Source organism: Xenopus tropicalis, chromosome 2 (genome assembly GCF_000004195.4).
Source record: "Xenopus tropicalis strain Nigerian chromosome 2, UCB_Xtro_10.0, whole genome shotgun sequence".
NCBI lineage: Eukaryota > Metazoa > Chordata > Amphibia > Anura > Pipidae > Xenopus > Xenopus tropicalis.
The window spans coordinates 144,976,738-144,994,214 of record NC_030678.2 but is presented as its reverse complement, the minus strand read 5'-3'; the positions used below and the strand labels follow the sequence as shown (position 1 = coordinate 144,994,214).

At 39.8% G+C, this 17,477-nt stretch overlaps 1 protein-coding gene across 1 annotated transcript in view; it reads left to right on the top strand.

The window, feature by feature from the left end:
• Positions 1-17,477, top strand: part of nckap1l (NCK-associated protein 1-like) — a 96,397-nt gene that overhangs the window by 43,089 nt on the left and 35,831 nt on the right. Inside the window, exons 27-29 of the mRNA XM_002935658.5 lie at positions 13,613-13,706; positions 15,417-15,533; positions 17,019-17,128. Of these exons, the coding sequence (XP_002935704.2) occupies positions 13,613-13,706; positions 15,417-15,533; positions 17,019-17,128 (321 nt within the window). The remainder of the gene's footprint in view (positions 1-13,612; positions 13,707-15,416; positions 15,534-17,018; positions 17,129-17,477) is intronic.

The window sequence follows — 17,477 nt, the reverse complement described above, 5'->3', positions numbered from 1 at the left end:
CTAACTGCTCCAAACTGCATTTTTACTTCAGTATTTTAATGATGTCAACGTATGTGTGTGACAACAATTTTTAAAGATTGTTCATGGCTCTTACAGACAAGTGTTTTTCCCTGCGTTTCCCTGTGCTGGATCTGTCATTTGTTTCAGCACAGGAAGAAATGCAGGCCTATATATCCTATTAGGCTGTACTCTGTGTGGCACAGGGAAGCTCCTAACACAGCAAGTTGCATTCCACCTGCATTCCACACTTGCCTGTGCCACAGTGACTACAGTCATATAGGAAATACAGGCCTGCGTTTCTTTTTGTGTTCCCCTGCGCTGAAACACATGCAAGATCCAGCGCAGGAAAACGCATGTAAAAAATGCTTGTCTGTATGAGTGGGGTAACTGTCATTACATATAGATAAGCAACATTGTTAGCCTCCCCAAACAAAAAAATCACCATCTGCCTATGGTCTCAGGAATCAGTATCATAGCCAATACAGCAATAGCCAACAGTGGTTTGTGTAAAATACAAAGGAAATGTTGATACTAACGGCTCTTTATCAAGTTGTTAATCAGTATAATAATTCTGTGCCAACTGGAGTGGCAGGCAGCTATCCCAGCTCCTTCACCCTCTTCTTCATAGGCTTTCACACCTTTCCAGTAATATTATCAAATTTTCAAAAGTGAAAATGTGCTATTGATACTAATGGGGCTATTAGACAGACAAGAAATAGAAGATACTTTGGGGTTATTATATTATATAGTTTACAATGTATGGCGAGTCAAGGGTGTAAGAGGTTGTATGACATCCTTTAATGGAACAGTAACACCAAAAAAGTATGTCATTGTAATTCAAATAAAATTTAGTGTTGATCTGCAGTGTTTAAAACTGTGTGTTTGCTTTAGAAACACTACTATAGTATATATAAGCTACTGTGTAGCCAGAGGGGATAGATATTCAAACTGAAATGGGGCTAAATGGCACAAGTTATATAGCCAATAACATATAAGTCCTGTTAAACACCATTGTATTTCACAGAGCTAATTTGTCATCTGTTATGTAACCTGCACCCTTTCTCCTTTCTCAGTGTTGAATGGCTGCCCCCATGGCTACATAGCAGCTTATTTATGTAGGGATCCCAAGATTTGGGCCCCTTAGGTTGGGTTCCCTTTTAGACAGGCACCAGAGGGTGGCCTTATGGGTTATGGACACCTAAAGGCGGTCCTAGCTGTTTATGTGTGAAAAGGGAGTTTCCCTGTTATTCAACCACCAGGTAGTGTGCTGCAATATAAAAAGGAATGACACACATTCTGTGCAAGGTCTTTTGTCCTGGGACCCCCCTCTGTAAGAGGCCAACTTTAGGCTCCAGTTATACAGTTTAGAGAGATATGTTATAGTCACTCTAGGAGTGAAAGGTTAGCTAAAAAGGGCAGTCTGAAGCCCCTCCAGGAGATATTGAGGTTAAGACCTCCTGACATTACTGGCCGGAGTTCAGGTACACTAAGTGGCCAGCTCAGGTGGTAGCTAGGGACCACAGAAAGGAGATTGCCTAAGCAAAGGGTATTCTTGGTGTGAGTACCGGGGAGAGTCCTAAGAGAGTGTCACTTGGCGGGAGTACCGGGGAGAGCCCTAAGAGAGGGTCTTCTGGCATGAGTACTGGGGGGAGCTCTCAAAGAGGGTCTTCTGGCAGGGAGTACCGGGGAATAATCCTATGTGAGAGGGTCTCCTAGAGGAATTAAGGAGAAAGTACCTGAACCTGCATATCATACTTCTGGATACTCTGTGTGAATACAATAAACAAGTTCATCTGGTTAATCAGCACTTCCAGTGTCTTGGCTAATTCCTCAAGGAGTGGATCCTCAACTGCCTGGTAAGCAACCACCCCAAGGGGGGCAAGGTCCTGGGAGTTGCAGGGAGTCCATACACAAGGAGGACAATACAGAGTTGTCCCTACCCTGGGTGGAAGCTATAGCCAAAAGTGGGCTACATTTATATAAACTATAGTAGTTTTTCAGAGGCAAACACACCAGATTTACCCAGTGCAGGGCAACAGGACACCAATATTTGTTACAGGTTACAGTCTTTCCAGCCATTTATTTCCAGCAATTGACATTATTTGACTAGACAACTGTCATTATTGCGATATTTCAGCATTTCACAGAGAGCCTTCTTTAAATGTAACCAACAATTTAATGGGGCTCATCTAATGTACCCCCTGGTCATATAGCCAAAGCTAGCAGTTGAATGCTGTCAATCTGCATACAAAGCTCTCTGGAGCTAGCTACATTGGATAGGGAATTAGGTTGTCCTTTTGCCACAGGTTCATGGCCAAATGTGTCAGCAAATAAAATAACAGTACATTGGCGCTCAAAATCAATTAATGCCATTCTGTTCAGTGCTATTTCTGTTGAACTCCTTAGCTACAGATCAAGTAGATTCAGGAATATAGTGAGGTTGACAGTGGTGTTTCATTTTCTGGTCTATTGATAGGCAGTTTACTTACAGTATCTAACTGGCAGATAAACTAGAATCACAAGCATGGGGATGTTCTCTTTAGCCGTGTATATAACATATATTGATACCAATCACAGGCAATAATAAAGGGAACAAAAGAACGTCAGATGGCTTATCTTCACTTATTGCAAAAGACTACAAGGTACATATTGTACATCTTTCTTTCCCCCTTTGATTGAAATGCTCTGTTCATGTAGGTTCCATTTCAGGTTTGGAACTTTTTCTTGACATTCCTATCTCCTTGGTAGAGCACAAACCTCTCTTTCTAGCTAACCTGTCTATCTCATTACATTTAAAAAGGTGCTATTATAGGATATGCTATTCACTGTCTGCACCTTGTTCAAGGGTCTGTTTCCCAAACTTCACTAAGGGGTTTTCACTTTCTTTAAGGCACAAAAATTCTTATTCTCCAGACTTCCCAGCACATCAACCTCTGGCACCAAGTGACGTCCAAAGATAAAGAGCCAAGGAATAACTAAAAGGAAGGGTCATGAGCCCCTTCTCTTTTAGTGTTGTGTGGGCCAAAACCCGTGGGACCCTCTGGCGCTCTGATTCCTTCTCCTTTCCTTGGCTGTGGCTTTTTTATATACTTGTGTATATTTACTGACATCAGAGAGGGGGTGAGTTGGGCATGGGTATATAAGTAAGGGATTGGGAGAGGGCATGTTAGGGTCAGGCCGTTTAGAAATACAAAGAGGTGTATTTATTAACACTGGAGACAAACATCACCAGGAATGTTGCTCATAGCAACCAATTAGATCTTTCTTTTGTTTGGAGGAGATTGTTTATATTGAATTGCTGATTGGTAGCTATGGGCAGCATCACTGGTGATGTTTGTCACCTATGTTACTAAATACACCCCTAAATGTAAATGATATCATTTTAGGCTCTTTAAAAACAGAAGAGGAAAAATGTTTTTCAAATAAACAGACAAAAAAGTTGTCCCTTGCCTATATATGTCTCAATGAGGTTGCAGAGACTACTGCCATCACACATATATATATATATAAGCCTCAGGAATTATGATTTCTTCATTCCCTTATTGCATTAATGATGTTTTCATAATTGTTTTAACGCACACAAGTGTCAGCCAGTTAGGGTGATTATGATGAATTGGGGTCTTTGCTCATACGCTCCCTTTACTTTATTCAGAATTTCCAGGCACTGACTCTCAAGTGACCTGGTCATGACAGGGCATTTATCCAGCTGGACAGGAGTCAGACATGCAATTTCAGAATCTGCAGAATGAAAAATCCCCCAGAAATAGCTTTAATTGGCTCTGCCTTTTAACTTCTTTGCTTAATTTCCTTCTTTTGTCCTTAACTTTTTGTTGGAAGAAATTTTTATTTGGATGTTTCCTATAAAAAAGCGGTTTGGAGTCATTTACGTATCCCTTCGGTGCAAGTGCTAAAACATTAAGAGCATGGTGGGGTGGTGCCCCTTTACATCTTCCCCTTATTTTATTCTTCCATCCTTAATTCTTGACACCTCTACAGGACAAACTGAAAAGCTGAGATTGTAAGAGAAAAAAATTGAAACAGGTCACTATGTCATTTGCTCCTGTAAGCCACTGTGCCATGGCTTTTGCGTCTGAAATTGCACTTTGCTCACTGTTTCTGGGTAAGTGAATGGGCCCTCATGTCTTGCTGTTATAAATGATTATTACCAGGTGTAGAAGAGTGTGGAATCGAAGAAGCATCTTGTGTTGCCACTAGAGGGTGCTCTTCTCCTAAATATTTTTTGGTTTATTGTTCATAACCTCTTTACCCTGTTGGTCCCAAAATGATTAAATGCAATTAAGACCACAGACGCAATATAAAGCCAAAATGATGTTCCATTTGTTTTATAGTATTACATTACAGATTTATACAAATAACTAAAGTAATTATGATAATTAAATACGTTTTGCACTGTGTTAGTGCGAGAAATATGTTATTGTGGTTAAACAATATTTATCATTGCGTCAGGTCATTGCTAATGCAGAAAATGGTATTTATGCTCCAGTGTGTAAGGACAAGGAGAAACTCTGGTCCAGTTTGTCACATTTAGATAAAATGGATGAGCTTCATTATCCTTGACTCTGATTTAAGTTATGGGCTGGAATAGCTAGTAGCTTTCGGGAATACTGTGATATGATTAATTGGCAATAATTGAGATTAACATTATGTTAAAATGAGTGCCTTATGTTGTTAAGTGAGCCTTCACGTAAGAAAATTTACCACCTGCTAATCCTCAGCATGCCATAACAGCCACAGGCTGGGCTTTCTGTTTGCATTACATTAAAGGGTTATGGTTCAATTATTGTATGGAAAATGATTATATGTTTAAAAAGGTTACAAGCAATTCATTCTGCTGTCTTGTGACTATAAAATTAGTAACATCTCATACTGAATCTCCAGGATGTCCCACCATTTTCAGTAAAGATAAATAAATATAATGTATAAAGATGAAGTGGTAATCTGTTGGGCAAAAATCATCTCAAGATGATTGGTCTGTGTCAGTCCCCAGCGTCAGTAAGGGTGATCAAACTGCTGTGTGTTCCCAACAGCAGTGAAGCTGGTCCCCTGGGAAGGTAACGTAAGGTGGCCTATAAAGCTGCTGAAGAACTGAGTCGGCAGCTTATCTGGCCATGTATGGGGCCCTCATACAGGCCCACCCGACCAGTGCCCGATTTCTAACCCGGACAACCCGAGCCCCCCCCCCGCATTCGTCCCCCTATCCCCCCCCCGCGAATGCACGAACACGTAAACACAAATTTGTGCCTCCCTTTGTGGCGTCGCCACAAATCTGGGCCTACAGATCTCTATCGGGCAGATTTAAAAATCCCATTGGGGTGTGGACTGCATCATCTTGTCGATTTGGTCCTCAGCCCCAAGGCCTGCATCCTATAAGTTTAATATAAATGTTTGGCCTTAAGGTGGGCATATCAGGGAAAGATCTGCTCATCTGGCAAGTGTATGACCACCTTTAGAGTAAAGAGTTCCTGGTTGTTGTCTTTAATGCACCTGAATGCCCAGCTTCAAGGTCAACTAGGGTGAGATTTGGGGTGATTACCTATAAACTTTGCTATGTATCCATGTAACTATGGCTGCTGCTCTTCTTTTCTATATTTGTAATCTTGTCTTAGTCTAAGGTGGACTTTAACCCTCCAATTGGGGGGGGGGGGGGGCTTGAACCAAATAGGTCAACAAATTGTGAACAGAGGTTTCAGATAGAATGTATGACCATAATTATAGAAAACTTTGTTTAGAAGACTGGAAGTTAGAATTTCAGCTATAAAATATACACACATTTAAAATGATGACAGCACAGTGACTAAAGCTCTGCCTATGTGTAGTGCAAATAAAAAAATTATGTTTTCACTTGAATACCTAAACTGATACAGACAGGTTTCGTTATCACTTAAATCTCCCTAATCTCCTGCGCTCACTAATAAAACAGTAGAAAGTCACACATTAATTACTAAAAAGCAAGGTGCTAATTAGTTATTTTTATTATCAATCTACAAGCCCTGCAGGAGTTCATATAAATGTTTATAACTCAGCCTGTGCTACACGGCTGCAGAGCTTTGATTCCTTCTGTGTCTCTCTGAAAGGTCCCAGGCTTTGCTATTAAGCTATTTTGTCAGTATGGAACATGCAGTGTGATAGACAGTGTTAGAGCAAATAAGTGCAGTAACAACTGATGTAACATATATATTTATACCAACACGCTCGCCTCGAGCTGCTTCCTACAGAATCCCACAGGGATCCATTCTGATTGTTTTTGCTGTCCACTTACATAATGGAATGGGGGAATTGCACAGCAGCCACTATATTATATGTCAGAGTATTTGTTTTTATGTACTTGTTCCCTTTAGTTGTCAATAACAGTACATTTTATACAGTAGATAATGACCACCATTTAAAAAAGTACTCATGCTGTAACTACTTTATTATTGGTGATTGTTAGTTGTACATGAGCAGAGATTTGCGAAAAGATTTAATTATTTATTACTGAGAAAATGGCAGCAATTGACTTTGCCACTCTGATGGCATTTCACTTAATAATATCACCACCACACCTCTGGTGTGTTCCTTGGATTTTGTAGGAGCATCTTATCCCTATCTCACCTGTATTAGTTCAGTAGTGTATACAGTACTCTGTTCACACATGATACCATGAAAATGTTTTTTTTTAATGTCATTCATTAACTACTGCCACCATTAACTAGTTTTCCCCCTAGTCAGTACAAAAAAGTACAAATAGTTTTGGCCACTATCGGCTCCACCATCACACGGAGCACTCATGGGTGAGGCGATAGTTGCTCTAAAATACTGACCAACACATTTTTTAGGGACAGATATCTGACATTGGCTGTGCTGCAAAATGCGGTGGTCAGTAATTTTTTGAGCAACTGTCGCCTCACCCACGAGTGTTCCATGTGATGGTGGAGTGTTGATCTCCCTTTTGTTGTAATCCATTGGTTTCCTTTTGGTCAAATATCAAATCCTCTGTAAGAGATTTGGAAAAATATTGCTGTGGACCCAAAACACAGTTTAAGCAAAATCCCTGGGAAAATACATTTTGTTGTCTTCAGCTTCTACCACAGAAGCAATGTACCTAGGTTAGAACTTTAAGGGGACATTTGCTAAAACTTTAACATTTCTCATATTATTATTTTTAAAAACTCAAAGAAACTAATTTACACAAATTTCTGACATTGACTAAAAGGAGAAGGAAAATCACATTAGTGCCACCTAGAACACTATATTTATTCTGCAGAAAGCATTGCCATTCCTGAGTAAAGAGCCCTAGACACTTTCTTTGTTTGCTTAAGATTGCAGCTGCCATTTTAGCTTGGGCTTCATAGCTTCCTGCTGTATAGCTCTAACCCTTATAGCTCAGATTACACATTCCTAAGGGAGGGGGGTGGGAGTTCTTAGTATTCTTATGGGAGGGGGAGAAGGGAGGGAGGTGCAGACTCTGGCCCTAGGAATGAAGGATTTTTCTGAGAGAGGAAGTCAGATACCCAAAGAACATGTTTACAAAAAAGGAGACAAGAAATCCTGTGTTTCTTTTGATAGAGGACCCAGTGTAGTTTTTCTATGATTGTTTTTGGCTGTATTCCCTTAAGAATGTGTAATAGGAGATATAACGACTAGAACTATACAACAGGAAACTAGGAAGATCAAGCTAAAATGGCAGCTGCAATCTTAAACAAACAAAGAAAGCTTCTAGGGCTATTTACTCATGTATGGTAATGCTTTCTGCAGAATAAATATAGTGTTCTTGGTGGCACTAATGTGGCAAATCTATTGGCACTAAAATGCCAAAATGACTTTCCTTCTCCTTTAAAGAGATACTGACAGTATAAATTAAACTGTTCTGAAAAAATCAAGTTTCTTTTTACTCGCCCCCCCATATTAGCAATCTTTCTTTCTTCATATAAGAGTTGGAGTAAGATTTTCCTTGACAAGTTAGGTATAATAAATCTTTTAGGGGAGTGCACCATTGCCCACAACATGTACTAGAGCTTACACTTTTAGAATAACCAACTCAGTCAGAAATTGGAAAACTGGAGTGGTTATTTGAGTTGAGAATGAAGAGAGACAGTGAGAAGAGAGATTGTTAAAAGGGAGATAGTGAATGGTGATAGTTGATTATTTCAGAAATAGTACAGAATTTTTGATTGACTATATAAAGAAAGTTCCTTATTTCTATGAGACAAAGCTTACATTTTCACAATAGTTCCCCTTTAACGCAAGCTTCTGAGACTTAAAAAGAATACAGTTAGAAAAAAATATTCAAGTTTTTTTGTAAACTGATGGTCAATTATGGTAAAAATATTACAGTTTAAAGCTGTCTACACTCACATTCACCCTTCAATTAGCTTAGAGACTCATTTGGTGTCTAATGGTGCCTGGAAATGGCTTTGCCCAAGGTTGTACTAAGCTCCTCTCTACACTGGCGTGTCCTGGACCCCAGACTTTTGACAGTAAAATCATAGGTAGTGTGGCACTTGTTCCCTGTAGTAGCGGCGGCGGCATGCTGTGAGCTGCTTGGTGATGCGTTACACACAGAAGGAACTTGACGTGACTAAAAGATATCAGACATGGCTTGTCAGGGGCTGGAGTTCCAAGGAATACTAAACAGAACCTTGCCATGTGTATACAGAGGAGACTCTCCCTGCTGAAGATGTGCACTGGCAGCTCTTTCAGAGATGCACGATGAAGGTGCTGACATTTCTACTGGATCAGCTGAGTGATGTCTTAGAGGAGTCATTTGTGACAAAGTACTATTCCTACGTTACACTCTAGAACTGTTGGAAGTCAGCTGATGGCAGAGCTTGTGTAACAGGCAGTCACGTTTGTCACAGAGAAGAAAAATCTGTTATTTTACTGAGGCAGTTACTACCTTTAATAAATGACATGCTATTTCATGGGTACAATATCTACTTAAGTTGTAGCTTCTGATAAGTCCAGAAAGCTTGGAGCTCAGGAGCAGTACCTTTCAATGCAGATTAATAAAGAACAAGGGACACTTAAAAGAAATCTATACCCCCAAAATAAATTCTTGACCAACTGATCATTTTTGTCATATTATGTGATCTATTAAAGTATCTTACCAAATTAGAATATATATATATATATCGGTAAATATTGCCCTTTTACATCCTTTCCCTTGATCCACCATTTAGCGATGGACTGTGTCGTCCCTCCGAGATCACATGACAGGAAATAATGCAGCTTTAATTGTAACAGGAAGTAGTGTGGGAGTAAAAGGCAGAACTCTGTCCATTCATTGGCTGATGGGGCCTAGCATGTATGTGTACCTTGGCTTGTTTGTGTGCACTGTGATTCCTTTGATCGCAGGCGGCGGACCTTAGTACTTAAACTGGCAATTTTCTATTTCGGATTACCCAATAGCACATACTACTAAACAGAGGTTTTCTGGTTTTTTGATGCTGCTGTTATCGTGCGACAAGTCCGAAAAGTCATAGTTTTTTTTGACAGTTCTGCAATTTTTTTTTATATATACATTTTCAGTTTAGATATTTTGTGGAAATTAGTTTTCTTGTGGTTTCTAAAAATAAAAATGATAACATTTTGAATTTTAGTAAATCTGCCTCAAGTACAAGGTGCTGTTTTATTATTACAGAGAAAAATAAAATTACTTTTTAAAAATCTGAATTATTTGCTTATAATGGATTCTAAGGCAGATGGCCTTCTTATTATTTGGAGCTTTCTGGATAATGGGTTTCCCAGTAACAGATCCTATATCTGTATATATGTTTTATTCTGTGAAAGGTAGCCTGGAGGAAGCAGGACTGCTATCAGGGGAATCCACGATATCATGACCATTGTTACAAGGTTGCCACCTAGCTGTTATTTAACCAGTCTAACTGGTCAGAATAAAGCTTGATGCCAATGTTATTGGCAACAAAGAATGCTAAAAATAGCTAAAAGATAAGAAACCCAGTATTTTTCTCCAGGAGGGGTGCAACATTGTCCTCATAAGTGTATCACCAAGACCGCAACCCTTTCCCCAAAATCTACTTCCCATTAACCCTCTGCCCCACCCTACTTATCTCTAGATACCAACCAACCTGCTTGTTACGCTCCTCTACTGACCTTTTTCAGATCCTCTCTCATTCCCTCCTCACACACTGGCATTCAACATTTTGCAAGGGCTGCCTCCTTTCTCTGGAATTTGCTCCCACAATCTGTCAGACTTTCTCCCAATCTCTCTGCCTTAAAAAGATCTCTAAAAATGCACTTATTTAGAGAAGCTTACCCTCATTTAGTTTAACATAACCTCAGTGTGCTGCTAAAAGCAATAACCTGTGCCACACCTCTCACATTGCTTAATTCTGATCTTGCCCACTCCTACGCCTTGTCTCAACTCTTTCTCCTTGTAGAAGCTCTTTTGGGCAGGGCCCTCTTCACCTCTTGTATCGGTTATTGGTTGCTTAATATGTTACTCTGTATGTCACACTTAGGGGCCCATTCGTCAATGTATGAATCTGAATCCTGAAAAACGGTCATTTCTGATGATCGAAAAGGTCTTTTCGTTTTTATATGAAAATTTCTGAACTTTCGAATCATAAGTACGAAACTTTCATATTGAAACGATAGTAAACATATTGGCGATCCGAAAGTCACAAAATTTTCGTATCCCAACGATCGTAAATGGTGCGAAGCCCTTTCTGACTTTGAAACGTCAATGCATGCTTTGGGAAGCTTTCCACAGGACTCAGTGGCACTCTGCAGCTTCAACCTGGCCAAAAGAAAGTCACGATACCGAAGTTTGAATGAATCCGAAACTTTCGTACTCATCAAATATGATTTTGTCGCAAGAATTGTCGCACAAATTGTCGCAAAGTCGCGGAAATTAAAGAAAAAAAAAACGCAGAAAATACTCACAGTTCTAAAAGTTAGAAAAAATACGAATTTTTTCTAATTGTAAGCAATCGTACATTAATAAATGGGCCCCTTATTGTGCAGCGCTGCGGAATATGTTGGTGCTTTATAAATAAATGTTAATGATAACAAATACCCCTTTTAATATATACAGACACCATAGTTGGAAAGAGAAGGCTGCAGTTATTTTTTAGGAATAACAATTGACATCAGTTAACATGTGTAACATTAACAACTTACATTTACGTAATATTTTGTAAAACAAACAATTAACAGCAATCAATAATAACTTGCCTCCTAGAGGGCCAACCCTGTCATGTCTTGATTCCCTATACACAGGTCACTGGATCCCATGCCTGAAATATGAAAATAAATACAGTATGCATCACGGTTATTCAGTGCTGTAAATGAGAGGTATTTAGACTCAGGGGCTGACACCCTAGGGGTCCTGTAGCAGTCCATGGATGGCATACATGCTGAATGCCTACCAGGTTTAGATTTAGTGGTTTATAGTTTCCTGCTGTGCTGGATATTTCTAGAAATGCTTACTGTAAAAGTCATATTTTAATGTGTCTGTACCTATAAGCTGCAAAGGGTTTGACTGACCAAATGTCAAATAGAAAATGATAAGTAAAACTATGTGAAAGCCGTTGCCCTAATGCAAAATTAAACAAGATGTCATTTATATTTGACTGATCTCCACAGGGGAGACATAGATGGTAACAACTACCAGTAATTGCAGGAGTTTCACTTAGTAGTGTTAATGGCCCTGCAATAAAAATCAATTTTGCAATTAGCAATTAATCAGAAGCATATGTCATGCACAGTCCTATGTCACAGACAGGGAGCTGGGAGATTGCATAAAGCCAGAAGGGAGTCTATATATTGACATTTTGACTAGGCATGTATGAGCTTTACTTAGGGACCCTAAAAGCCAACAATTCTGTTAAAGGTGGACTAAACCCTTAAAATGAATATGGCTAGAAATGACATTTTATATACTGAACTTATAACATCAGCTTAAAGGAGAATGCAAGTCAAAATTTAAAAAGCATACTGCCCAATAGTCCTCCTATTGTTTAGTAAAAACGCCACACTTTTGGCTCACCTAATCAAATATTTACTCAGTCACACTTACTTCACATTTTCTAGAACAGGCAGCCATCTCTAAAAAGGTATTCTCCCTTCCTTTCCCTCCTTGCTTCATACTGCACATGTGTTTCATTCCCTCCCCCCCTCCTCTCTGCCAGATCTGCTTGTGATTGGCTGGTGGGCATGTGTAGCTCAGAACAGGAGACAGGATCAAGTTACACACATGCTCAGAGAATAGGAAGGCTGCCGCTGGCACCTACAGGAAGGGGAGAGAGATTTCAGTGATGTCACTGTAGGCTTCACACTGCTGTAGGCTGTCAGCACCATATCTCAGAGAAGCAAGCAGGGATCTGGGAATTTAGATATGCAGTAAGTACTTAAAAAGAATGCCTTTAGACTTACTTTTAATTTATACTAACCTTTCATTGTCCTTTAAAGGTTCAGCATCTCTATAGTAGTAATAATCCAGGCCTTCAAAGTTGTGCATAGGAGATCTCCATCTTTGATTTTGTTGTTGATGTGTCTGTGGCACGCACATGCTCAGTGTCCCCCACCCAAAATAATTTATGTGGGGCCCCCATGAAGACAAGCAAGCAGTACAAAAATGTTGCCCATGCCCCTTGTGTGTAATATAAACTACTGATATTACTATATAATTAGCCATTCATATAAAGAGTTCCAGTGCTAATAAGTCATTCAGTTTATTGGGGGTCAGTGAAATTTGTCTTAAGTTTAGCCACTTCCCACCTACCTGCCCCTGCTCTGTGCTGTCATTGCTTGATATGGAAGTTTTTGCGTAAGTTTTATGGCCCAATGATCTTGCTGTGGGGCCAATAACTAGTCAGTAGAGGTTCATAAAAATAGTAAAAATGGGTAAATGTTGGCCTTTTTGGTCTCTTTTTCCAGTTAGAAATGTTGTAAGCTAGTATTTCCCAAAGTGCGATGTTTGCAATGGACCCCAATTTCTATCTTTATTTTACCATTGGGACTTCATTCAGGAAAAGACAGACAAGCACAGGTTTTTCCCAGAGACCTGTATAGTCGTACTAGTGCTGTACAGCTGTAGTTTTGTGTACATCTAAAAAAAGAAAGTTAATTTGTGTATAATACGATAATAACTCTTGTGTAGGGCCTAACAGGGATTTGGAATGATTGCATCCTACAGGCACCTGTCTACACAATGTTCCATTCCTCTCACTGTGTTGACCTACGCAGATTTAGAAAACAATTTTCTCTTTATGGTGCACAGCCTTGAGGAATTAATAGGTAATTAGATGAGTGCTAGTTGTTCATAATAATAAACCAATTTTCCACTAAGCAGGAGGAAAAAAAATATGCATGGTGCGGCACATTAAGACCAACCTGTTTCAGTAAACCTAAAGGGATTCCAGGCCATTACATGCCACAACAAGAACAACGGCACAGTGTGAAGTTTCCATTGTTTGCATACTGTGGGAATTAACCATTAAGTAATTGCCTCATTTCAGAGGCCCCATGGGATGGCGCTTCCTCAACTTCAAAAACCCCAAGTGACTTTGAAAGGTCAAGCACAGGATGGAAGGTAAAACCTTTCTAACAAATAATGCATCAGTAACACTAAATGCTCTTTTTTTTCTAGGTGACTCTGAGCATTTTTGAACTGGCAACTGCGGCGGGTGTGCCCTGTGATGTAGACCCAAGCCTGGTTGCCGCTCTCTCAAACATTAAAACAGGTAGGCATGAATCTGACTCAGATACAAAGCACTGAATGACAAGGTAGAATTCACCATTTATCAAAGACCATTTGTTAAGTGGAAACTCTCGTTAATATATGAACTATTGGCCTGAAACAGTGTTATTCTGAAAGGCATAGTTTTACTACTGTTAATAAGATTTCAGATTCACTTATTGGATCAGTGACAGCTCCCTAAGCCGATAATGACTACTTTTAGCAGGACCAGCAACCCGTTTACAATCTATGTATTAGGGACACTTTTAAGTGAGTGCCTACCCTGCTATACCCAGCACCAGGAAAAAACTTGTTGGGCACTGCGACTCCCACTGAGCCAGGTCTGCTCTCCCAGAAGATAACTATGTGCTGCGCTCTCCCTCTCATCGTGGCCTCAATGAGGAAATGCCCTAGTGTGGATGCAGCAGCTCTGGACTGGGGGGGGGGGATCCCAGGCAGCAGGCCCAGTGGGCCCTGGAGACCCCAGCCTGGCACTGCTTTCATCCACAATCAACTCAGCAAGAATGCAGACAATATATATATATGTGTGTGTGTGTGTATATATGTGTGTGTGTGTGTGTGTGTATATATGTGTGTGTGTGTGTATATATGTGTATATGTATAGAATTTCTAATATAATGACCTGTTTTGCTTTGGCTTAAAAAGTTTTTGACCAAGAACACACAACTGACTCTTGTTTATCTGCAGTTAATCTATGAAATGTGCACTAGGCAAACATACACTTTGGGGTTTTAAATATCAGCTAGTGATTAGCCTAAATGTACTGCAGTTTTAGATCACACTCTGATGTGAGAATGTATCCCTGTCCTTGCATATTATCACACACAGTGTTGGATTCTGCTGCAATCAAATCCAATCCAACTAATGTTGTATTCTTTGCTACTGCAATAACATAAAAATGAGATCCATTACAGTTATTGAGGTATACAGGGCAATATGCTTCATACCTCCTTCACCAGCCTCTGGCTGTATCCTACTCCCTCATTCATAAAACCCAAAGACCTTTACAGCATTTCATTTCATCAAGCATTTCATTTGGATAATTAAGCATTGTATTTGGAAAAAGGCTGGGAAAGAGTGATGCTAAGAACAGGAAGTCCAGCAATGAGCAGTGAGAGGTTAAATTGAAATTATCAGATCCTATAAATTGTAACCTGCACAATCTATCTATTGGGTTAATACAGTCTCCTTCCTATATAATTCTCTGCTAGGGAAATATGAATCTCACCCACGGTGAGTATGTTTCACTTGGTTTTAAATAAATAACTTAAATAAAGCCTGGCCCTGAATTCCCCCCTGACTAGAACCATTCAGATTCACTTAGGATATTAATCAGACAGCTTTATTTGAGGTATTACAATACAGAGTAGTAAATAATACCTTGTGCATGGTCTCAGAAGGTATCTGTGTAGTGCGTGGGTTTCTGAGGCTTTTTGTGACTTTCTTAGCCTAGCACATGGCAGTACTACTGACAGGAGACAATAGATGTGGTCCTTGTACTGCACAAAGCACCCTAGCAAACATCTCATCCATGTGCGATTAGATTGCAAACCTAAATACAAGCAAATTGGTAAGTTTGTAGCCCCTAACAACAAGTGTCACACTAGATTGCTTCCAGAGCCAAAACTTTCAAAATGATCTAATAACTGTCCAAAGACTTTTGATTTAATTAAAATCCTGATTTTTCTTGCAGACAGTGCTTCCCTAGAGGAAGAGTACAAGGTAGCTTGCCTGCTGCAGGTCTTCCTAGCGGTATCTCTTCCCCTGCTGGCCTCAGATCCAATGTCATTTTACAGCATTGAAAATGATGGTAAGATGGATTTCTGGAAATTAAGGGCAACTTGTAGGGGTAGTTCACCTAGTTAACTGTTATAGAATGGCTATTTCTAAGCAGCTTTTCAACTGGTTTTCATTATTTATTTTTTATAGTTTTTGAATAATTTGACTTCTTCTTCTCTTTTCAACTTTTTAAATGGGAGTCACTGAGCCTGGCAGCCAAAAAAAAAAAAACTATTGCTCTGTTTGGCTTCAATTTTGTTGTTATTCTTACTGCTGAACAAAAAGCAAAAAGTGCAAATTGTCTCTGAATATTACTCCCTACATCAAACTGGGGAAGCACCAAATCCACGATTCAATTTGGCCAAGATTCAGCCTTTTTCAGCAGGATTTGGCCAAACCCATGGTCCTGGCTGATCCTTAAAATCATGTGACTTTTTGTCACATAAGCAAGAAAGTTGAAAATTTTCAATTTGCCTACATGGTTCTTTTTGGTCCTTTGAGCACTTAATTTGAATATGCAAATTTGGGTTCGGTTCAGTATTTGGCCGAATCTTTCACAAAGGATTCGGGGTTCGGCCGAATCCGAAAATAGTGGACTCGGTGCATCCTTACATCAAACTAAACTCAAATCTGAACAACCCCTTTAAAGGAAAAGGGCTAAAAGGCTAATAAAGAGTTAATCTCAAGCTGCAGGCATACCTTCAGCTGTCTCAATAGTGCCCTTAAGTCTCCCCATATTTCTCCTGTTCAGATGATCAGAAGCCAAGAAGGAAGCCAAGTAAGAAAAAACGCTGAGCTGTGTAAAGAAAGTTCCCATAATGCCTCACTCCTGCACCAAAAGCAAGACCCCTGTACATGCTCAGTTAGTTAGACCATGAGTCAGCTTTCTGCTGATTGGCTCAGATCCACATTCCTAAGGGGGGGAGTGAGTTCTTAGAATTCTTGAGGGAGGGGGGAGCAGGAGAGGGGAGATAGCAGAGAGCTGTGTGTCTCTGGCAGAGGAAAACAGACACAACAAATCCTTTGACAGAAAACACAGTGCAGCGTTTCTGTGATTGCTTATGGCTGTATTTACATAGACCTTTCTTATAAAGTTTACTTAGTTTTTAACTTTCTTTCTTCTTTAAGCTTGTGTGTAAAGAGTCTGGTTATAATAGTGCCCCTTTCAGCATACAAAATAGACAAAATGTATCACAGCGCAGGCTCAGTCACAGCGCCACTGGGACTGGAGCGGCGCAGTCAGGCAATTGGTGCTGCATGGTCAGGCACAGTCACAGAGCAGTCAGGCTACTGGTGCTGCTCGATCAGGCATAGTGACCAGGGGCCACATAAAACAGCCAGGTGGGCCAAATCCAGCCGCCTGGCTGTTTTATGTGGCCCCTGGCTGTTTTATGTGCTCTAACAAATCAAAGCAAAGAAAGATCTTCCAGGGAAGGGAAGGGAAGGGACATCTGCATTGACTTAACATGATCTCAATGTAAAAATGTATCTCATGCCATTTTGCCTCTTTCTGTAGGTTACAATAACAACATTCACTGCTTGGCCAAAGCTATTATCCAGGTGTCTGCTGCCCTCTTTACTCTCTACAATAAGAACATTGAGACCCACCTAAAGGAATTCCTGTTGGTAAGAGACAAAGTTGACTGTGTTTAGAAAACTACAGAAAATAACTATATTAACTTAAATACAAGGAGAGTTCCTAGACTGGTCAGTGATAGTGATGATGGTATAATATTTTGAAGGTTATTTATCTGTATACAGAAACAGGATCCCTTATCCATAAACCCTTTATCCAGGAGGCTCCAAATTATGAGGAGGCCAATTTTTAAAAATAATTTTATTTTTCATTTTTATAATAAAACAGTCCCTTGTACTTGATGGTAACTAAGCTGCATGAATCCATATTGGTGGCAAAACAATCATCTTGGGTTTATTTCATGTTTAAATAAAAAAAAAACTTATAGTATGTTACATA